General features: G+C 27.9%; 1 protein-coding gene across 2 annotated transcripts in view; it reads left to right on the forward strand.

The window, feature by feature from the left end:
- LOC101237868 (uncharacterized) overlaps window positions 1–11,822 on the forward strand; it is a 48,853-nt gene extending 37,031 nt beyond the window's left edge. For both annotated transcript variants that reach the window (XM_065807911.1, XM_065807912.1), the window contains exons 20-30: window positions 340–483; window positions 608–678; window positions 793–826; window positions 1,330–1,404; window positions 1,615–1,694; window positions 3,807–3,845; window positions 7,972–8,032; window positions 8,473–8,592; window positions 8,675–8,723; window positions 8,821–8,942; window positions 11,671–11,822. In XM_065807911.1, coding sequence (XP_065663983.1) covers window positions 340–483; window positions 608–678; window positions 793–826; window positions 1,330–1,404; window positions 1,615–1,694; window positions 3,807–3,845; window positions 7,972–8,032; window positions 8,473–8,592; window positions 8,675–8,723; window positions 8,821–8,942; window positions 11,671–11,745 — 870 coding nt within the window. In that variant the 3' untranslated portion in view covers window positions 11,746–11,822. The remainder of the gene's footprint in view (window positions 1–339; window positions 484–607; window positions 679–792; window positions 827–1,329; window positions 1,405–1,614; window positions 1,695–3,806; window positions 3,846–7,971; window positions 8,033–8,472; window positions 8,593–8,674; window positions 8,724–8,820; window positions 8,943–11,670) is intronic.
- The last annotated feature ends 13,044 nt before the right edge of the window (window positions 11,823–24,866 follow it).

Here is a 24,866-nt window from a genome sequence, read left to right on the forward strand (position 1 = left end):
TATATATATATATATATATATATATATATATATATATATATATATATATATATATATATACACACACTCATATACATGCATTTATTTATTTATACATTTATATATTTTTATATAAAAAAAAAGGATAACTTATGTTTTTAAATATTTATAATAATCTTTAAGTTATTCTATAATCAACTTATTGAATAATTTTTGCTCACATAACTGTGGGTAAATACTTTCTACTGAAAGACCAAATTAAGCCTATTTTGATCGCTTAAGCTAATATTACCCAGCTTATAACACCCAGACCATTCCAACACCTGTTTGCAAACTAACCATTCATATATTTCACTTTAGTTTTTAGATGGTTATGAAGATTGTGACAGTTTAATGGACATGTGTGAAAAAGTGGCAGAGAATTTATCATTATGCTTCCATAAGGAAACATCAGATATATCTATATCTTTGCTTGTACTTTTTTCAAGCTGCTCTGATGAACCTGTAATTAACTTTTTGAGTTTTCTTTTTTGTTAAAGGAAAAAATCAATTTTATGTACATTAAACATAAAAATTTAGTAGTAAATTAAAACTTTTAAGAATATAATATAAAGAATTAATTACCTAGATATCTGGAGTTATCCATCAGGCTATAAGCAATCATTTTTACAAATGTTACAAGAATATTTCTAGTGAGAGGTTGCTTTTTTTTATATATTTTTTTTCTAACTTTATTTTCTTAATTCTTTAATTCAAAGATGTTTTGAAATTATTTACTTACATTGAAATCATATATTTTGTTTCTGACTGTAGTTTGTCAGAGGATGAAAAGTTTGAAGAAAAAAAGGTTAGTGCTCAGTTTAATAAAATTACTTTGTAAGCAAAGCAAGTGTGTGCTAGCTCGATTCATCAATATTGAAATGTTTTAATATATATTTTTATATATACTAGCATATATTTTGTAATCTTTTGTGAATTATTTTAAACTTTTTCATTTTTTCTTTCTTTTGAATTTTTTCGAAAAAATCATTGTGACTCAAAATTTATTTTGTGAAAGTATCTTTGTTATGCCAAAGTTCTTTGTTATGGCACAATAATCTTTGTGTTAAAACAATAGTCTTTGCTGTGACACAACCTTTAATGTGGAACAATAATATTTGTTCAAAGAATTTTTGTTGTGAAACATTTCATAAAAAAATCAATCAAAAAAGTTTACTTCTGTAAATATAATTATATACTTTTATAAAAATATTAATATATATTTAAATGTATAAAAAATAAATATAAATATAATTTTTTATGTTTTTGTATTAATTTTTTCATTTTTAATGCTTAACATAATTTTTTAAGAAACTTGTGGACACTTTGTGTTCTTGTCAAAGTTACTTGGTTGATTATTGTTCATGTGGAGACACTAACTATACGGTATATTCTGTTCTGCATATTAACTTTTCTATTAAAATTAAAGAAAATCTCATTTGTATTGTGATTATTATTATATATAGAGCATTTATGTTTTTTATTATATTGACACAGCCTTTTATTATTACAACATGGGGTTGGGTTGGGACTTGCATTGATAACAATATATATTTGTTTTTAAAGTTTTGGCAGTTTTTTGTAAATTGAGTTTAGATACTACTGATGCCAGTGTTCTTTATGGCTTTATTGCATGTTAAAAATGATGCTTTAGATGTTTCTGCTATACTTATAAGGTATGTTCATGTTGTACATCTCACTCTTTGCTGTTTCAAATACTATATGATATCTTCATTTATAATCACCTCATTGACTTTTCAATTTTAAGTTTTAACAAAATTTAAAAATTATAAAGTTTTACGCAGGTACAGGAAGGGGTGGGGATGGGGGTTATGTGGTTAATGCATTACTCCCCCCCCCCTTCCTCCCCCAACACCAGTCATTCTTTTTATTTTTTTTATTTTTACCCAAATGAGTGCATTGTGGTGGTTTGAATCGAAATGTTCTCAAACAATCAAATAAACTATATTTGAAATGTAATGGTATATTTACTTCTATAGTTAATGATTGCTTAATTGGTCTTGACCTTATCTACATTTACCCAGAAATTAAAATTTACACAGACATGTTTATGAATGATTCTGTTTTGATCACACCTTAACAGTCTTTTGTGTTATAAAAAAGTGCTCTGTGTTTATGAAACTGCATGAAACTAAATGTAGTCTCCTGTGTTTATCAATTTGTAACTGTAGTCAACTGGTGTTAATTACCTTTCAATTGGTATTAACTTTTAACTTCATTAGTTTGTAATAAACTGGTATTTTTTAACCTATTTTGTAATTTATATGCTTGTTATATATGCTTGTCATTATATGCTTGTCATATATATATAAATAATATGCACATTAAAATAAATGATCAAAATAATTGGAAAAACTGCAATGCAACTCGTTTTGGAACAAAATATGCACAAAATACTCATGCCAGGGTCATGCTTGACAACACATATAATTCCATGCTATTTGATATTATTATGAAGACATAATGTTTCATATGAAAAATTCATTAAAATGATTATCTTGTTCTTACATTTACAAAAATTTCTCAGGGGGGCAAACCCCAACCCCCTAATTCAGGAGGAGTACCTGCTCCCAAATCCACCCCTCAGTAAACCTCCAAGCATTACCTACCACCAATGAATCCTGGATTCCCCCTGGTCCTAAGGACTATAGAGTCTTAAGGATTATGGAGCTCTAAAAATGTTTTAGAACTTCAAAGGTGCATTGTTAAAAAATGTATGTAGAATTTGATTTTCATAAAGGGATTTCCAAGTGCCAAAATAAGTTGTGTTCATGTTAAAGAAAATGTTTTAAAAAACGTTTGGGCTAAATTTTTTTGATTAAAACTAAATAAATAATGTCTATCAATAGAAACTAAAATAGTCGAAGTTTGCCTTCAATATTTTTTCTTGGTTCTCAGCCTTCATATTATACACCGCAATCTGCAGACTTGATCTTTTATTTCATGCGCGTTTAATTCATAGCAGTTTCAGTATATGATATCGTTGTGTAATTTGATGTAGTATTATTTATTCCTGATGTAGTATTTTTTCTGCCACAAGCAGCAAATCGTGTTTATTTGTATATTTTTTTACTAAATTATGACACAATTATAAGTAGAATAAAATATTCAGTTTTGTGATTTTAGTAACGCAATTTATTTTTAACAAGTATAAATCTTTATACTTGTTAAAATTACATATTGATTAAATGTATAAATAAGTTTATTTAAATATATTCCTTACAATCAACAAATAACGCTAATGTTAAAAAATCAAACTAAATACATAAATAGATTTATTTTATTTTTTTAAATATTTTTTATAAAATCTTTTTCTTTATCTAATATAAATATATATTATATTTATATTAGATATATTAGTTCAAAAATCATCCTGAAGATTAACAAACCAAACATGTTGTTTTAATTGTATTACAAATATTTTTTGAAATTTAGTGAAAAGTTATACAAATAAACATTATTGTCATGCTGGCTGTGTCAAAAAAATAAAAGGGTAATAAGGTAAAAGGTATATTATAAAGACTGAGAACCAAGAAAAAATGGAGAAGTAGACTTAAAAACAACAATTTTAGTTATATTGATCAACATTAATTATTTAGTTTTAATCTAAAAAATTTAGCCCAAACATTTTTTTTAAACATTTTCTTTGATATGAACACAACTTGTCTTGACACTTGGAGATCCCTTTAATTTTTGTATGATCAAAATTGTCTTTATAATTGTACAATTCTATTACGATGATTTGGATTTTTATAATTTCTTCATAGCTGTGAAAAGATATTAAAGAACATTGATTCAAATACTTGGTATTTTTTAGTTTTTTGTTCATCTTACTTTTTTTTTTGCTTTTTGTATTTGCATTTGTAGTTTGTTAACAAAAATGTGTTTTTTTATCTAAAAGAGTTGTTAATGTATAAATTTATATGTTAGTAATAATCTCTTATTTTAGTTTCTCTTCTCTTAACCAAAAGCCCTTTTACTACAATAAGAGCTAACAATATTTAAATAACTATATCAGTAGTAATGGAATTTTTTCGAGCAAAACTTTTCAGTAATTAAAAAATGATTGCCTTTTTCTAGTTTGTCAATATTGTACATAATTTAATACATTTGTAACAGATCTCCCTTTTGTCTCCTTTCTACTATTTCTTATTTAGTGTTTTAGTTCTTATTTCGTAGGAAAGAATTTTGTTTGATAATACCAGTTTAGTAGCTTTGTGCTGGATTCTTTTAATATGGTCACAATCAGATTTGAGAAATAAATACCAAACTGAAACTGCAAACACTAGTAATGAGTGAAGTTATTTTTTAAAGTAGCAAATATTTCTGAGAATAATTTTCACATATTTCTAAGAATAATCGCAAAAGAGAAATAACAAGAGGAACGTTAGAGGAATAGCAAATGCTTCAGTATAGTTTTGAGACAGAAACGGATGCATGTTATCAAGACCTTTGTTTAAGATTTTTGTTTATCATTTCCTAGCTGATGTCATTTGGATCTAGATCAACAAACTTTTAGTGATTCTTGTTAAATTCAAATGTAAAAAGTGGAAAATTTCTTTCTTCAATTAAAAAATACATTGCAAATGTTTTTTGAATAGATCAGCTATCTCTCAGGATTTTTGAGATCACTATTAGCTTATTGTAAGGCTCTGATCAATTCTTTGACAAGTTGTTGCCTGTTCAAATATTTTTATAGAAGCTTTGGGTTCAGTTTGGATTTTTCAAAAACATTTTTATGTTACTTTAATTTATTTTTTAACTAATTAAAGTTTATTTTAAATTTATATTAAATTAAATATATTAAATTAAAGTTTTAAGTTTATACTCTTTGCACAGAGTAAGATCTTTCCATTTTCGAGCATAGTTCATGTATCTGAAATTTTCTTTCTTTTTTTTAAATTTAAAAGTTTAGTTTTGATCCATTAAACAATTGTTGTTGTTTTTTATTTATTTGAGAACCTAAGTTTAGTTTTGATCCATGACACAATTATTGTTGTTTTTTATTTATTTGAGAAACTACTACATTTATTTATTTGAAAACATTTAAAAAGTGAATTATAGCTTATCTTATATTTTCTGAATCAATAAAGTTATGAATTAAAGTACTTAATATACATTTGTTATAAAATCAGAGATTTTATTTGAGTCAGCTTTTTTGTAACAAAATTTTAGCATCTGTGAGGTAGATTACTAACTTTACTTTTAATGATAAGATTAAAAAAGATGATGAAATGATCTTTATTTATGTAACTAAGAATAAATCTTGGATCAATAGTGCAGATGCTTTCTGGCTGAATTGATTAGATCAATAGTTTTACAGAATTATTTGACAATTAGAGGTTACAGGTTACAGAATTATTTGACAATTAGAGGTTGCAGAATTATTTGACAATTAAAATGTTGGCACAAATACAGATACGTTTTGATAAAAGTTATGTTTCATACTAATTTCAATTTTACTAATTGTGATTTATCCATTTAACCAAATAGTTTATGGGAAATGCTAGTAAGTCATTGCATCCTTTTTTATTTGATTTGATTTTCTTGAGAACAAAACCAAAATCATGTTAAAATCATTTGGTCTGTAGATACAACCAACCATGTATTTGTTGTTTTTAAAATAAACTGTAGCTCAGGGTTGTTTGATTTTACTCAAGTTAAAAACTTCCTATGCTCTTCTGTACAGATTATAGTCATTTAGATTTACAACTGAGATGCTTTTAAACATGTTTCACAAACTGATATGGTTTGTAGACAATACAAGTCTACTAACTCCTTAAATTCATCAAGTTTATTTTCTAAAGAGGTGGCACTTAAATACATTTCATAGCTCTGAGTCTGTCTATAGGTGGTGGCTGAAATGATTCTGTTGAGTTTTTACTATTAAAGTTTAATTTTCACAAAGTGATTTTCACTGATGCTGTATCGAAAGAGGGAGTTTTTTGCAAGTTTTTGCTTTGACTCTTTTCTTTCCTAATCTTTTTTTTTAAATCCTAATCTTTTCTTTCTTAAATTGTAAAAAAAACAAAGACTTCCTTGTGCTTCTGTTAGATCTGGACTAATGTAAATTGATTTGTGGTCTTCTTTCTCAAATTTTTTGCTGCCATTAAAAGTAGATTTCTGATCAAAACATTGTTTAGTTCAACTAGTATTGAACTGGGTTTAGTTGTGTCTTTGGATTTTAGTCTTCTTGCATACACTGGTGAAACATTGCTCCTACCAATTACATTAAAGTTTTTTCAATTTTTTTTTTGCCATCATCTGTATTACAGACTTTTTTTTTCTTTTTTTTTTCTTTTTCTTTTATTCAACTCACTTAAAGTTATATCGTTAAGACTCCAATAGTCACATGCTTAGCCTGGGCATTTACATTCATAAGAATTCACCGATTTGTCAGGAGAAATCTATAGACTATTATTTTATACGCTTTTGTTTAGCATTACTTCACTCTATCACTTTTCTCTTTGTACTATATTGCTCTCCTTCATCTCAAGACTGCACTCTTTTCAATGTTCTTTCTGATCAAATTGACCAAGTCCTTTCTCTTTATTCTTCAGTCAATATTGTTGTTGTTGGTGACTTTAATGCTCATCACAATGAATGGCTTAATTCTAGTGTCGGTGAGTCTGCAGGTGTTAAGGCCCACAACTTTTGCCTTTCATCAACCTCTTTTCCATAGCTTTCCTCTCATTGTGCTGCTGCAATTTCCACTTGTAACCTTTACTTCTATATCTACCACCATAACAGAAACCATTGTGAAAAGGTTTTGTCTAACGCCAAAGCTTGCTATTCTATAAGTCTATAAGTCACAAAATAAGCTATTCTATAAGCTATAAGTCACAGAATCTCGTATTACATCCAAAATATTTAGCTCCTGAGACTTTTGGAGAATCTTTAACAGTGTCTATTACAAGGGAAAATCTGTTATTTCCACTTCTCTTGTATGGTTTAGATTTTGTTACCTCACGTGACAGAACTTTTCATCAATCTCATCTCTTGATTCCACTAATCACATCTTACCTGATATAACTGACAAACAGGTTGATCCACTGCTTGCCATTCGTATCACTTTAGTTTCTGTATCTAAAGTGATTTCATGCTTAGACTCTTCTCCAACTTGTAGTCCAGACAACATACCTGTTATAGTCTTGCATAAGTTTTTTCCGGAGCTGTTGTCTATACTTTTAAAACTATTTAACTAGCGGTTATCAGATTCTTGTTTTTCAGTCTTCTGGAAAGCGGCATCTGTTATCCTTATTCTCAAAAATTCTGGAGAGCAATCTGACTAGTCTAACTACCATCCCATTAGCCTTCCTATCATAAGCAAGTTTTTTGATTGAGTCTTTAATAAACTAACACTTAATCTCTTATCTTGAATCTAATTGCTTACGTACTGATCATCAATATAGATTTCGATCTTCTTGTTCTACTGCTAATTTGTAAACAGTAATAACTGATTGGTTTTATCATGTATTAGATAGATATGGAGGGGTTAAGGCTATCGCTCTCAACATTTCTAAATTCTTTGATAAAGTCTGGCATGCTGATCTTTTTTATAAGCTCTCTTCTTACAGTATATCAGGTAGTATTTATTTAAGATTATTGAATACTTGTGTATATATATAAATATATATATATATATATATATATATATATATATATATATATATATATAAATATATATATATATATTTATATATATATTTATATATATATATATATATTTATATATATATTTATATATATATATATATTTATATATTTATATTTATATATATATATGTATATATGTACATATATTTTAATATTTAGTGTGTATGCATGTGTATATATATATATATATATATATATATATATATATATATATATATATATATATATAAATATAAATATATATATGTTGATATATAGATTTTTTTTAATATTTAGTGAAACAAACACAGATTTACTGCAATCATGTGAAATTATTGGACTTCTTTTTGACAGATATGTACGTAAATTTATTCATTCTGTGTGTGTGTGTGTTTGTTTGTGTTTAGATACATGTTTATGGCATTCTCTCAATATTCATAAAAAAAAACTCAAACTGACTCTAAAACAAGCAATAATTATATTAAATTTGATAATTGTTTTAAACAAAAATTAATTTTTTAGATTTGAGTAAAATACTATAATTAAAATAAACTTTGTTTGAATTTATTTTAAAGCAAAAAACTCATTTTTTTAAAATTTTTTGGAAATATTTTATTTTAAATATGATTTCAATGAAAAAAATATCTTCCTATTTTTTTTTGAGATCTTTCATGTTTTTTTAAATGTAATTAAATATTAAAGAGTTTATGTATATTTTGTGCCTAATTTTTATAAAAGTTTTAAGGCTTATCAAATTTGCTAAATTTTGTAGTATAAGAGATTTTATCAACTATTTAGATTCATGAGGCGCCATATTTAGTTTATTTATTTAAAGTTACATATTCTCTACAACTTGTGATGAAGCAACACTTTCCCCTTAAAAATCTAAAAGATGTGTTACAATCCAAGCTTTTATTAGTAAGTTTTATTGACTTGTACATTTTGTTAGATTTTTTTGTTTAATATTTATTTCATTATTTCTGTGTACTTTTTTCTTCAGATTGATAGTGGTACGTTAAGTTCACCATATAAGACTCGCAACAAAAATGGTACACGCACCTTCTTGTAACTGTTAGTTAAATACAGACTTTGATATTATTATTGCAAATCATTGTAAATTTTTTTTTTTTCTGTTTTCATATTTAGGAATAACAGATAATATTTTACCAGTTAATTATAATTTAAAAAGTACTCAGCTTTCTGATTCCGTTGAATTTTCTGGAGAAAGTGATGGTGATGATTGGGATTGGAGTAGTGACGAAGAAAAGGTTGGTTATTCAATTTTAATCTTCATTTCTTTATATATATCCTTTTCATTTAAATGTTTTTGTCAAAATTTTTTCTAGTTAGAGTATTTTTCTAGTAAAATCATAATAGGGTTTGGACAAAAACTGACTTTTTGAAAAACCAGTTTTCAAATTCCAAATATCCAAAAAAAACCGGTTTTAACCGATTTTCTGGTTTTTCAATTTTTATAATAAATTTTTTTATAAAAATTGAATAATCAGAAAAACTTAATTTATATACTTTTTTTATTTTACTTATTGTAATTTTAACTAAGGAAATAGGATTTTTTTAAATATAATGTCTACTGAATGGTGGCTAAGTCTTGTTCTAATTTTGGACACAAAATTGCCTGCAACTGAAAATATGTGTTCACTGACTACTGAGCTTGGTTTTATAGTTTTAAGTGCATCAAATAACAAATCTAAGTTTTTGGTTCTTTTATGCGTTGCCTCAAATAATGAAAACTCAGCTTTCAGTATCTTTGGGTTAGTGAGGTTTTCTGCAGGCTCTTCAAGAAACTTTTTAATTGATTTTTTCATGACCTCTTTTAATAAAGCTTTACTCTGACGAGTGTTTTCTTTGGTTTCCCTTGATCTGAATTGGTGTTCACAATAGAATTTTGAAATATTGCAGACGATAACTTTTCATACAATTTAGTAATGTTGATTTTTGAAGCTAAAGGAAGTATGCAATATTTTTTTGCTAGGCCGTAAATGTTTACAGGATTTTGCAAATACAGTTAAAGAGTTGCTAATTCAACTTGTCCTCTTTCTTGAATTCGTTCTTCTAAAGCCGTTAATAATATCAAACTTATTAAGACTTTAAATTTTTCAGTTCATTTAATAGAAATGCAAATATACTAAGCCTTCAACTGCTAGATTCCAAGAATTGATGAAATTCCAAAAGTGTAGAATATTGCGCCTCATTCCACATAAAAGATGAACCAAGATCATTCAATGCTAAAACCACATTCTTTTACTGCTAAAATCTACCAACTGTTTCCTCTATTGTTCCACCTTGTTCCACCTCAACTGTTCCACCTTGTTTTGCAGTCAAGAATTAAATGTAACTCTTTTCCTTTTTTTAATTTGATATGTCTGACAATTGCAAACAAAACTAAATGTTTGCAATTGTCAGACAAAATAGGAATATGCTCTTGGCTACAAATATAAGAAAGAGGATCTTCATATTTGTCATATTTGACAATTTTTTACTTTCATAAAATTTAAAATAATAATTTTTTCTTTTAAAAAAGGTGAAGGGTTAGTATCTTCTTCGCTAACCGTTTCCGATTTATTTTCAATATCTATTTTATGAACTAATTTTTAGTGATTACGTAGATTGCTTGTTAATGAACCTTTGCAATTCAACATTTGGTTACAATATTTGCAGATTTTTCCCTGATTTTTTGTAGCTATATCAAATTTCTGACTCAATTTTTTCATTATCTGAAAATGAAATGAAATTATTGAATAAATATTTTTGAAAAAGATTATTGGTAGAATCATATACGCTTTTTAATTGTAACTTAAAATTATACTACCACGTTGATATGAGCTTATATTACCATAGCATAAACAAAATACGTACTAATACAAAGTAGAAACTAATCAAGGGAAACTAATTATATATAAAGTATAGTATAAAAACTACTTGACTTTATAAGTAACAAATTCCAAAAATCTAGTTTGCAAAATAAAAAAACTTGTTATAGAAAACACATATGAATAAATACTTCAATATTACATATAAATAGATATAAATATTATAATAGTATTATATATATTATTAATGCGTAAACGTATTATATTATTACATTTTTAAATTCATAAACATAATATAATCTTACATATATATATACATTTTATAAATACATATAAATGAATATTAAACCCAAATTATTCGAGAAGAATGTTTTTTTTGGAATAACCCCAAATCATAATGTTTTGCATGAACATAATGATTTTACTTTTATAAATAACTTTAGTTTAATGATAGAAAATAAAAATTTAATTACTTAAAAAAGTAATATATTTTTAATGTAAATGTTTTTAATTTCTACTTTATTAACCTTCGTATACAATCCTTCATTTTAAACAAACCTAATTTTTCATTGGCGCCACTCGTGTCAAAGTGCGCTTGGTAGGCAGGCAAAACAACTTTCCAGTTATCAATGGAGCAGTTTCACAAAATAACTTCTATTAAATTAACATTAATAATTTAACTATTAGGTTAAAACAAATTGTATATTAACAGTTAAAACTCTTGCTATTTAAAAAGAATACATTACTAAGTGGTGTTATATTCGACAAATAGAATTAAAATTGCTGACAGAAAGCCTGTTGTTTTTTTATGATGTTGTTTACGTTATTTAATAAAAAAATTTGTAAAAATAAATTTATTTAAAATGATAAAATCTACAATTTAAGTTAAGAGTTATTAAATTTATGACTAAATTATATTCTCAACTATTTTCCAAACTTGAACCCATTAGTTGATACAAATCATTTGTATCAATTAAATGTGGATCAAGGGTATCTAGCAATTTATTCTTCAGGTTTATGTCCAGTCCGCATTTACTGGAAAAACATTGTCTTGAAGCTTAAAATTATTTTGTGTGTGTTGTACAAATAATCAAGTAATGTTTTGTGTAGTTGTTATATTTTTTGTTATATTGCTTATAGTTTTCACTTCTTTTTGTTTTTATAGGGAAATGACTCCTCAAAAGATGCACTTTCAGAATTTTTAAAAAGACTAACTGAGACCCAAGCAACATTTACTTAACACATAATTTATTGACGTTATTTATGATAAATAGAAAGTTTTGTTTATATTTAATATATAAATTTGTATTCGTTTTATATAAAGTTGTATTTGTTTCTTGACAATTCATAATATCATAAGCGGTGGTGGTGAGTTTGGATTAAAGTCCCCAAATAAACAATCTTTGTTTAAAACATTTTATATCTCTTGTAACGTATTACAATGATTAAGCCCTAGAATATTTAATAATGCTGCCGTAAAAACTTTTTACTAATTTTCAGTGTTTCCTAAACTAACTTTGTGTATTGCAAAATGTTTTTTTTTTAAATAGATTTAGATAATAATAAAAGTTATAAAAGCTGCTTTATTACAAAAACGAAACATTTCCTTTTTTCGTTTAAAGTTGATGCCAATCATGTATAAGTTGTTAACCTAAAGGTGCACCACCTAAATGAGTAGTACGTAAAAAAATAAGCAATATTAAAAATATTTGGTAAGTTAACGCCGCTTTAACCCTCCTAACTGTCGTAATAAAATACTTCGCAATAAAATGTTTTTGTCATACTTGAGTAATAAATTTTCTTCGATTATCTGACGTAATAAATTTTTAAATTTCAAGCCGTGTGCTTTTGGATTTTTCTGAAAATCTATTATTCTGTTAAAATTACTGTAAGCTAATGAAAGTAGCAACATGAGCAGAGGCTCCATTGTTATTTTTCTTTCGTTTTTAGGTAGTGAACAGCTCAATTTTAATCAAAACATATACTTTGAGGTTCTATTACAGGACTATTTAAAATAAAATTTTATGTATAATATCCTTATATTATCCTTATATGTTATAAACATATAAGGGTAAAAAGAACCGGTTAGCCCTAATTCATTTAATGTTAATCTTAGTTATAGCTTAAAACTTTTTCTGGTTGCTATAAAGTTCTATGTTTTTGAAAATTTTCAGACGATCTTGAATCAACTAGCTTTTTATGCAACATCAATTGAGTAAATGCGGGTCAAATGAAATAGTTAAGTTAAGAGCTATAATCTATTTTTTTTTTTTTTTTCGGGAATAAGATTTTTAATCTTTTTTTTGTTAAGTTGTAGAAAATTTTGAGGTGTATTTAAATATATAAAAATCAAATAAATTTTTTGAACTTTTTTTTTTTAAGAATTTTAACTAATTGGTTTGAAAAAAAAACTATTTCATTATACCCTCAAATTTTGGGAGAAAAAAATATGCAAATTGATGGGTAATTAAAAGAATACTTATTTTAAAAATGCAATCGACTATAATAATTAAAAAAACAACTAATAATAGCAATTAAAAAACAACCAATTAATAAATAAAGTATTTTTACTTCTGTGATTTTTACACTTGACTTGGTTTGTTTCTGCTATTGTTGTTGTTTTTGTTAATTGATTTATCTGCTGCCCATCACCAAAGTCTTACGTTGCTTCCTAGATTGCTTTGCTGCTTTTTTGTTGCGTAAGCATCTTTGGATCTTTCAAATATTATTATTACAAATTATAATTTTTTAAATATTATTATTTACATATTTATTGAGACACTCTCCCTCGCATCTTGACACGTCTACATTTTTTTATGTTTTTGTGTCAACCAAGGCATTAATTTTGTTTAAAAATCTCCCGATTGCCAGTTTGCGCGTATTTTCACACTAACAACTATAGTAAGTGGAAACCATGTAAAAATAACAGTCAAATTTTAATAGACCAATCAATATCAAAAGTTTTTGTGAGTGGTTTCTATCGGTATAGACATTTTGCGCCAAACTTGAATTTAAAAAAAAAACAATGCGTATGTTTATGTACCTCATCCTACCATTTTTTTTAATTATATCTTGAGATTATATTTTTACATTGATAACATAATATCAAATTGTTATTTGCAGAAAAATATTACAAAAATAGGACTCTCCAATTATAATTGTACTTCTGAATAAAAATTAATTATTACAAAACTAAAAATCTATATAGTGCATTCCATAGGAATTTTGAAAAAATCGTGATTTAAAAAATCTTTCTTTGACTATTTATACCAATGGATTATTATAATAATCCATTGGTATAAATAGTCAAGCTCTTATGATTGAAAGTATTGTAGTTTGGCTGGTTGAAGAAGACACATTCTTGGATTGAAGACTGACATCCAACTTTCTTTTATTTCTTTTACCCCCTTCCTTAATAAAATGAATTTTGGTTAAATCTTCAACCAAGACTTCATTTTTTCTTCCTGAAAAAGTTCCTCGTCAACATCCTCCTCTGCTTCATCCTCGTAAAACTTTGCGGAGATCCTAACCTTTGGAAAGTTGTCCTTACAGTAAACTAGCATGTGGGCATTTTCGACATTAAGCTTTGTCCTTCTATAGGTCACAACTGCACCTGCTGATGAAAACACTCGCTCAGAGCTAGCAGACGATATCTGAAAAGTAAAATGAATTTAATATTGTGTCAATTTTTCAAACAAATTAAATTACAATAGACTGGGAAAAACTTTCAAACGGCTAAAATTCAAATTTAAATTTGAGTGACGAAAGTTCAAAAATTTTGTTTTACGAATATTGCAAATTGGCGAGTCCCTACTCCTTCTAAAAAGTTATTTCGAAACAAAGTTTTATTCATAAAAAAAAAATATCTTCAAAACATTTTTTTTTACCTGAATACAAAGGTATTTTCTGGCACACTTGGCAATAAGGGGATACTCCGAATAATGCCTTCTCCACCATTGTAGTACATCGACATCGGCTGGAGGAGGTCTGTTAAGTCGAGGTACCTGTTCATTTCCAACTGCATGGGGCTGCCTCAAAAAGTGACCAAGTCGGCTGGCTAGACTGAGAAGATCTCATTTTAGCCCTAAAAACAATTATAACTATTGTAAAAAAATATATATATACATAATTTTTTTTTTTAAACCTAAAAACATTTAAATTTATAATTTGAATTTTAATTACCTAATCTTAGCTTCAATGCTGTAGTCTGCTTCATCAACTTCCTCAAAAAATCCGTGATTCAAGTCATGTAATAGCTCAACTTCATTCTCCTTGATCATCAGTTCAATCATTTCCCTGTAATTTGGACTTTGATTTTCAGCAAGTGTAAGTCCTTTGTAAAATGGGTGGAGAATTGTTCCATAAGGATAGAGCTCGTTTTTGGTCCCACAAACCGGAAATCTCTTTTCCAACTTTTGACTGTAAGGTTTTGCAGAACACTTTGGTCTCCTCGTTGATTGTTAGTTTATTGAGTTGAGAATTTAGATAACCATCGGTATTAAAAAGTTTTGATACCACATAGCAGGTTGGTTTTTTGTCAGAAGAAAATAATAAAGACATCTCTTTAATCTTGGTGAGTAGACCAATGATGGCAATAATCTGAATAAAAAATTATTTCAGTTATTGATAGTTATTATTCAACTAATTTATACAAACCAGGTCCCTACTCAATGGCTTTTGCAATTTTGAAATTTGGAGGCCATTGGTGACAAGTTGGTTCTAAATTTCAGGACTAAATTAAAAGGAGAAACATTTTGGCCTCTTTTAATGCAGACCTGGGTCAGAAAGTCTTCCTTACCCCGTGAAATAGGACCTGATATTCAATAACTAAATAATTCAAAAAAAACAACTGAAAAAAGCAAATTAATTTAAGAAATATTCGGAATTATCAGAAAAAACTAATTTTAATAATTCGGAAAAAAATCTTTTTCACCTGTTCAAATTCCTCTGATGTAGGAATTTTTTTCTCAACTTGGGATCAGTTGCCTTGCTAAAATCCTATCTGAATGTCTCAAGAGCTGGCCTTAACTTTAGAATGGATAGCATCATCATCAAGCTGGAATTCCAGCGGGTTTCAACAGGTGCAATGATCTTGAAAAACTTAACTAAAAGAAATATTGTTAAAAATTTGGTTTAAAACTAGGTTATACCAAACGCAACTTCATTCAAACCGAGAAATTAATTGTCTTATACTATACAATATACAATAATATCAGCGATGGATTAAGGGGTGGGGGGCTAGGGTATAAAGCTCCGAGCCCCTCACATTTAAGGACTGAAACCTTTTTAGCGGAGCTTTTTTAATAGACTTTTTTAGAAATAGCTCCGGGCCAACAACAAAAGTCTTATTTTGGTATGCAATAACCAAATTTGTATATAATAACTAAATATAAACATAAACATATAATACATACATAATATAAAGTATATACATATAATGAATGTATAATCAAAACTTAAAATTGAAAACTTTTTCAATTGAAAATTAAAAAGTTTAAAAAAATTAATCACCAGTTTTAATGTTTGAATCATCCTTACATTGATTGTTTATCCTGAAACACTCTTTCTTGATCCTCTGTTGATCAATGGTGCTTTTGCGAGTTCTAGAGGACAGTTTCCTGAATGCATCAACAGCATTCTTTACTTTCGGGATGCTGAGACACTTGGTCACCATATGGTTAAGTATATGATCAGCACACCAAAGGCCTTCCTGAAATTCCTTTGTTGGTTTTGGGATGGCTGCTAGCATATTAGTTGCATTATCACTTGTGCAGGTCTTGTGGACATTTGATGGAAAGCCAATAATCTCACTGATTGTCTTGTCAAGAAGTTCAGCAATGTTTTGAGATGCATTTCTACCCTCTGCACTTCCACAATTCACCAGAAGCTTCTTTAGGGTCCAGTTCTTTGAGATATAGTGAAGCGTCAAACCAATGAATAGATCAAAATTTCTAAACAAGAAAATTAATTTTTTTTATACCAATTTTTATTACTAACAGGTCGTTCTATGTTAATCAAAAGGCCGATATATACCTATAGTATGATTAGGCCGCAGCCTAGGGCCCTGCGACTTTCAAAAAGTTGTCATTTGTCGTTTTATATACAAAACTATTGCTATTATATATTTATATAAAATTATTTTCATTGCAATTATATATTTAGTAAATTGAAACATTTCTAAATAAATTAAAGAGTAAATAATTAATTTAACTTAAAAAAAATGTTAAAATTTATGTCGGACGAACAAAAACAATATAATGAAGAAGAATATTGCAAAAATTTAGATTCTATGGAGCCCAAAAAATTCCTGGAAATTATAAATTTAATTTACTTTTTGATTTTGACGAAAACTTTTCGCAAAATCTTTTTTAGAGCGCCAAAAATTGATTTAACCTAAGACGTCTTAAGTGTAAACTCAACCTTGGCCATCCGGTGTTATTCCCTCTCCGGTAAAAAAAATTAACAAAATCCTGTTTTTAATGGATTTATAATTTTTTTCAATTGACTTACTTTGATGACCACAAATCAGTTGTGAAAGCCACTCCAACGGCATTGTCTTTTAGATCTGTTACAATCTTGTTTGTCACTGCTTCCTTGACCAATCGGTTAAGAAGAGGAAGTTTTGGTCTAACAATATTTCTAGTGGACTTCACATGGTACTTTGGATCCAAGTATTTGACAAAGTTTTGAAATGCTGCCTCATTGACATGGTTGAAGGCAAGATTACTGCCTGTTAAATATTTCATCACAGCCAAATCAAATTTCAGCTGGACAGGTGATCTCACATTGCGTTTGACAACTCTCTGAAAGTATGGTGAAGTGGTTGTGACAAATGATGCCCTACTACGAAATGGAGACTTTAGAAAAAGTTTTTTTTCTGGTTTGCCTATTGTTGGGGTAAACGAGACCTAAATTAAATGATTTAATGGTGCAAAACTGGTATACTAAATAGCTAAATTTGATAACGATTTATATTAACAATGAAAAATCAAAATCATTTCATTTTAAATTATAAAATTTGATAAAAATTGCTATTTTACTTTAGTCAAAATAAAATTTTATCTTTACTTTGTGAAGCATCAACATCAGTTCCGGAATCAGAGAGAGTTGAATCTGAAAGGCCAGATTAGTCTGTCTTGTTAAAAATTTTCTTCTCAACTTGGTTGTATTTTTATCAAGCTTCTTAGTATCATCCAGTCTTTTTTGATTCCATGCTACCTCAAATGTCATAACTGCTCTGGCCTGTTCCGGATGTTAAGATCTAATATGAGTTCTCAGGGAGCTAGTATTTGAGTTAGGTGTAGACAGAACCTTTCCACAAATTAGTCCTGTTCCTGCGGGCACTTTATTTTGACAAGTTACCATGAAATTACTTTTGTCTTTTTCGTTAAGAAGTTGGATTTTTTCAAAATAAGACCACAATAGGTAAGTTTTTTTAACCATGTTGACTTGATTTTAGCTTTTTAAACTTTGGTTTAAAAATGAACTAGTTTTTTCAAGAAGTAGTAAAATTTTAAGTATCTTTATTTATATTGTGATGATTGCTACATATACAATTCCCTATGGACATTTATATACGATTTGCTCTTTGAAGATTTAATTATGATTGCAACATTACAATTTCCTTTGACATTATTTACGCGAAAAGGAAATTGTTTTGAATGCGCTTTGTATTCACGCAATTTTTTCATTAAATTCCGAGTTTTTAATTGTTACATTCTATTGTTTGTTTTGTTTGAAAATGTTCAATTTTTCAATACCAATAAATAAAAGCATAGTTTAGCGCGCAAAAATAGAATCGTAATGCTTTAAAAGTTTATTATAAAGCTTAATTTTGTTACAGTGCTTGGAACTACTTTATAACTGCTTAAAAAACTGTGTCTTTTGACTTATAAACTTAATTCCAAGTTTGTTCAAATTCGAAACTTAAATTTGAATTTCAAATGTTTTCGAATTTTTATTCAATTAATGAGAATTCGAAATTAAAAATCGAATTCAATTTCAGATCTAAAATTTGAAAAAATTTGAATTCGAGGTTGACCCCAAATTCCGAATTTAGTTGAATTTTTTCGAATCGAATTCAAAATTCGTCCGAGCTTAAATTTTATCAATAATAAATTTTATTAAAAATTAAAACTTGACTAAATTAGCATGTTTTTAAAACAACTATGATTCTCTGAGTAAGAGCGTTGCGTCAGTAACGTAACGTCAGTAATTAATGAACTTCAGATTAATATCTTCTGCAAAGAGAATTAAAATATCTGTATAGCTTTTATGTACAACAAATCATCTACATAAATGAGTCTTTAATTCAAAGTAATTTTTCAGTTGTTTTTTTCAAATGTTAATATTAGAAAAATAGCATACCGCAGCGTTACGTCAGTAACGAACATATTTTTCTACTTGAAAATAAATACGAATAGTCTGGAAATTTTATATATACACCTATATTACCCATATATATAAATACATTTTAACTTTAATTACGAGGATCTAATATAAATGGAAAGTATTTAAATTAGGTAGGAAACTTGCAAACGTTACATCAGTAACTATAAAATGCATCATCTGTAAAATAATTTTTTAAACTTAAAATTTTGTAAAACAACTTAAAATTTTGTAAAACTTAAAATTTTGTAAAATTTTATATATACACCAATATTACCCATATATATAAATACATTTTAACTTTAATTACGAGGATCTAATATAAATGGAAAGTATTTAAATTAGGTAGGAAATTCGCAAACGGACAACACTGATGTGTAGTCAGAGCACGTGGCAAGTTAAGATATTTGTAAACATTTTTTCATACTGTTTTATATATATATATTTATACCTACTAATGAATATTATTTTTATGAAATATATTTTATCAACTATAAAATTATTAAAAAAGTTTTTTAAATTTCAAGCGACTAATAAATAAAAACTTATATAACATTTACATTTTAACATTCAAGATAAAGTCTTTAAAATAGTTTGTTTGTTTTTTAATCAAATTGGGGAGAGTTGGGCACCATGATAAATGGGGCACCATGAAACATTGTAATTGTGGAGGCATCTTTAGAGTTGTGACAACCACTTTCATTTAGTGAAACACTTACTACTAGAGCTATGTTTTGAAAAAAAAATTATATCATTTGATATTATTAGTCCTGCGAGGGGTTGAAATTTGTGCTTTTTTGATGACCAAGTAATTTATTAGTTTTTAAAGCTCATAAGTTTTAGGGTATTTCATTAAATGTGTCTATTAGTAAGTAATATTATTTTGTAAACTACAATCCATAGGCTTTTTACTTCATTAAACAAAATCATTGAAAAAACAAATTGATACTAAAAATAAAGCGATTGTTTTCTTTTAGCAAGTATGGGGTAACTTGATACAGAATTTGTGGGAGCCCTAAAACTGTAGAGTAGTACTCCATTGTTTCGTAAACAATTCTAAAAATCATATCTTTTAATATTTAACGTCAATTTTAAAAAGATTTATGTAAATAAAATACAAGGAGATCCCATTTCGATACAAAGCCTTTATCTATTGACGCTTAAGAATGACTCTTAAAACGATATATTATTTGGTCTTCTGAAAAGTGATTTTGACCATTGGATGCATTATTTGGGTTATAAATATTCATTTGTTTATATTTCAAATAAAAAACCAACTTTTCTCTATGTTTTATACTTTTTATTTACTTTTTTAATGATGCTCGTAGTGTGTATCAAGGTACTCCATGGGTGGGGTACCTTGAAACAATTTTCTAATTTTACGTTAACTAGTCTCACAAGTTTAAGTATTATACTATGATAATTTATAGAATTTATTTTGTGGGTATAAATTTATTCTACAAATTAAACCAATCGCCTGAAAAAAAGGCGTATTAAAAAAATTGTTACGAAGAAAAGACCAAAAGTGTGTCATGGTGCCCCACTCTCCCCTGATAAAAAAGTATTTTTTAAAAATGGCTGCCAGTTTTCTAAAAATTATTTAAAAAGTCACATAGAAACATCAGAGATAAACTCATACTTATCTTTTACTTCACTTATAAAAAAATTACACAAATGGTCCTTCGTGTGTTAGATCCATTTCATTATTATAAGACTTTTTGAAAATCAAAAACGTTAATTTTTCAAGAAAAAATTAGATATCTCAAGATATATTTATTAACTTTTAAAATCTCTTGCTAAAAAGAAAGATATTAATGCAAGTATCAATTTCAAATGTAAAACTGTGTGTATAGAAGAGGTAACATAGTGGTTTATCGAACATCTTTTTGTAGACTTATTTATTATTAATAATACATTAAGCAATTTATAATTTAGATTGATTAACTTTCTTGATTTTGAGTGGAATAAAAAACAGTATTTTGTAATCCAATAACTAATTGCGTGTAAGTTTTTTCGAGGCATATTTTATATTAAAATAGAATTAAACATAATTGATTAAAATCAATTATTTTTTTGATTTAAATTTAATTCAGTAATTAAGAATATATAATAATTTATTTGCCCGATTCGAGTAATTAATTATTAATTAATAAAAGCTGCATTTACCAAGCTAATAATTGGCGTATTTCATTTATCTTCGTAGCTCACCGTTTCAGTTTTTAACTCATAACTTTTTACCAGAATTAGTTAAGTTAACTTTGAAAAAAGATTCTTGACCAGCGTACAGGGGGTCCAGAGGTGAGCAAAACCCTTCAAAATAAACTTTTATATTAGAGTAACTTTTTTTGTAAATGTGATCTAGAGACCTCCAGCACTCTAAATCTGATGTAATTTTTTCCCTACCTGATTTTTGAGCTCAGTATATCAATTTTACCACAAAAATGACAATATCGTATTTTTTAAATATTAATGAAAAAGTAAAAAATCATAAGAAATTAAATACCAGTCCAGCAAGACAATTTTACAACATTTTAATTCCTTAAAGGTTTATATTTGAGAAATTTTGAGGCTTATTTGTTCCTACCCTCCGATCATTGCAATCTTTTGAAAAGCATCATTATTTGACATAAGTATAAACATACAAATGTTCGGAGTTTGCTCCATGTCTGGAAGTTAGCTATCTCAAACACGAAAAATGCTGGATCTGTAACTGAAGAAAATATTTATTATTTGTATTTACGTATGCAAAAAGTTTTTATTTATGTCAAAAGAAGAGTTTAGTTTAGTAAAGAGTTGAAATCAGTTTGTTTACGAGAAAAATGTTTTTTAATTTCTTGTTGTGTTGAAAGTGAGAAAACTACATCATTAAGTACTTTTGGTTTAATCGTCGTCTAAATAACTTTTCTAAAATGCCGTTTTCATTTAGAAAATTGTACTTTAAATGTGTCAAATGTGTTTTTTTCAGTAATAACGCCCGTAAAATGGAAAAACAGTAAAAAAATAGTCATTTCATCCACCCTAATATTAATGTTTTAGACTAAAGCACTACTCAATGAAATTCTCCAGGCCTCAAACAAATTATGATCTTATGATGAAAATGCAGCTACGTTACTGAGGTATCCAGAATAAAGAGGAGTCAACGACTCCAATCAACCTGAGGAGGCCAAAAGGCTCTTGATGTACTAATGCATGATGTATGTCATCATCTAGATTCTTATATATATATATATATATATATATATATATATATATATATATATATATATATATATATATATATAAATATATGCTAATAAAGTTCAGCTTTACTGAACGTTATTTGTATATATTCACAATATTAAAGAAATTAAGTACATAAAATAAATAAAAATCACGAAAATGTCTTGACAACCCATGACCACACCTACCTGTGCAATTATAACCAGTCCTGGAGACCAAATGTAGCCAGATTTGATTTTCCTGATTTTAATTACCTATATTTAGACATACAACATGTGCTATCTAGTTAAAAAATCAGTAGGATATTCCAGGAACACCCCTAAAATGATCACCTGAGCGGGCATGATCCCTCCTGAAGACCGAATATGCCCAGATTTGAATTCCCTAACAGCAGTTACCTATATTTAGATATAGAACATGTCCAATCTAATTTAAAAAATCATCAAGAAACCCCATGACGTCCCTTGACAATCCTTAAAATAACTATTTGTGTTGTCATGACCACTCCAAAATTAAAATGGAGCCCAAAAATAAAGTTCTTAGCCCCAAAAATCTTTATGATTAATCTTCATATAAAACATGAATCATAAGTCTATATTTAACCCACAAATAGTTTTGTCATTTTTAGACAATTCTGATCCATTGTGCATTGTGAGGAATTGCCCATTTCAATTCCTCCAAACATTAGTATAGATTTCATTGAAGATGAAGTGGATAGTAATAAATGTGCTACTAGTGCCATTCCCAGACCGTCTGCAGATCCAGATTACACATAGGAAGGTAGGGATTCAAAGCCAAAACTTTTAACACAAAGACAACTGAATGACCTTTATAGAGAGCTATCACTGTCTAAGCATTTAGACTACAGGAAAACATTTTACATGGCAAAAATGATCGTATTTGTTACAACCAAAGCGGATTATTTACTTAACAATATACTTTACAGGAGATAGCTTTTTCTGTTATTGCCATGATAATCTCAGACGTGTGCGGCGTCTGACTGGCGTCGCTTCATGAATTTGAAAGCATTACTGTTTCATAATAGAAATGTCAAGCTATTCATCCTTATTACTCATTCTGTGCATATAAAAATATAGATATACTGTCAAATACAACAGTCGTCAATAACAAATTTACGGAGATCCTAAAGTTATAGGTATGTTAATGGGTATGCAAACAGAATTTACAAAAGTTTGTTATTTCATTTGACTGTGGGACATTCATGTTACAACAAAGCACTATAGCAAGCGTAAATGGACACTAAGATCTACATATAAAACAGGGTAAAGCAGTGTCCAATATGCCCCTTTATTTGATCCGCAAAAGATCTTCCTTCCATCTTTACATTAAACTTGGTTTAGTAAAGAATTTTGTTAAGCAATGGGTAAAGTTAAACCACAAGGGTTCCAATACCTTTTTACTTTTTTTTTTTTTTTTGAAATTTTCAAAAATTAGTGCAGCAAAATTAAAGGTGGGAATTTTTGTTGGGCAACTAATTCGGGAGCTTTTATTGGATACTAAATTTAAAAAGCGCTTCATTCCACTGGAATGGTAAGCTTGGCTGGGTTTCAAAAAGACTTAAGCAAACTTTCTTTGGGAAAATAAGTTCTTTGCATAAAAGGATGGAGTTGCAAAACTCATTGATGCTTGTAAAGAAGTAGGTTGTCGAATGTCTTTGAAAATGCACTACCTGTCTTCCCTTCTAAACTTCTTTTCCGAAAACCTTGGTGCAGTGAGTGAGAAATAAGGGGAACGCTTTCACCAAGACATTAGAGCTATTGAAGTTTGTTACCAAAGTTTTTGGAATGAAAGCATGATGGCTGATCATTATTGGATGTTGTATCGTGAAATTCCAGACCAAAAGTTTATCGGAAACAGGGCCTTCAAATGGGAGGGGCGAAGGGAAAAAATTGACCCGGGCGCCAAGCTTAAAGGGGCGCCGGACATTGTTTTTTGTTTTTTTGTTTTTTTTTTTATAAATAATGAAAAAACATTTTAATGACTGACAATGAGAAGTCTGCTTAGTTTTTGTATTTGAGGTTGAAACTTTTGTATTCAGAATAAAAATGCACATGAAAAAAAAATTTTAATTTTAAATTCTATTATTATAATTAATTGTAAACGGTAAGATGCTGCGCTATGGCAATTATAATGGTAACTGATCAAATTTGAAGCAGTTGTTTCCAGTCTGGAATGAGGTGCTCCGTGATAAGGCTGTAAGGATTACTTTAGACACCAAAAAAAAGTTAAAAAATGTTATAATTTTTTTTTTAAACTGTTATTTTTACGGTTGTCACAGATGATAAAATTTTGTTTACAACGGAGTGTCCACAGTCGATGGACTGTGGATTAGTGAGGGCGTCAAATAATTCACCTGAAGTTGAGCTCAATGAATTTCAAAGTGTATCATTCAAATTGACTCCAAAGGAGAAACTTTATCCAACAGGGGATGTGATGCTTAATCTGACTTTGTAATAATTAATACTGACCTTTTTTTGTGGCCAGTTGTTTTGATTCAAAAAGATTGAGATTTAACTATTTTAAAGAGACTCCCTTCACATTCTTTGAAGCAACAAGATTACCCTTGTGGTTCTAAGAGGAAAATTTTTCCTTTGAAAGTTTTGTATCAACCTTTGCCTAGTAAGTAAAAAATAGAAGGAGATTTTTTGGTTTGCAGCTCTCACCTGTTTCCTTTGCTCTTTTGAGCACGAAAGCAGTATTCAAAATAGGGCAATTGTCTCTTCTTTATTGGAA

The sequence above is a fragment of the Hydra vulgaris genome, chromosome 10, assembly GCF_038396675.1.
Source record: "Hydra vulgaris chromosome 10, alternate assembly HydraT2T_AEP".
Classification (NCBI taxonomy): Eukaryota; Metazoa; Cnidaria; class Hydrozoa; order Anthoathecata; family Hydridae; genus Hydra; species Hydra vulgaris.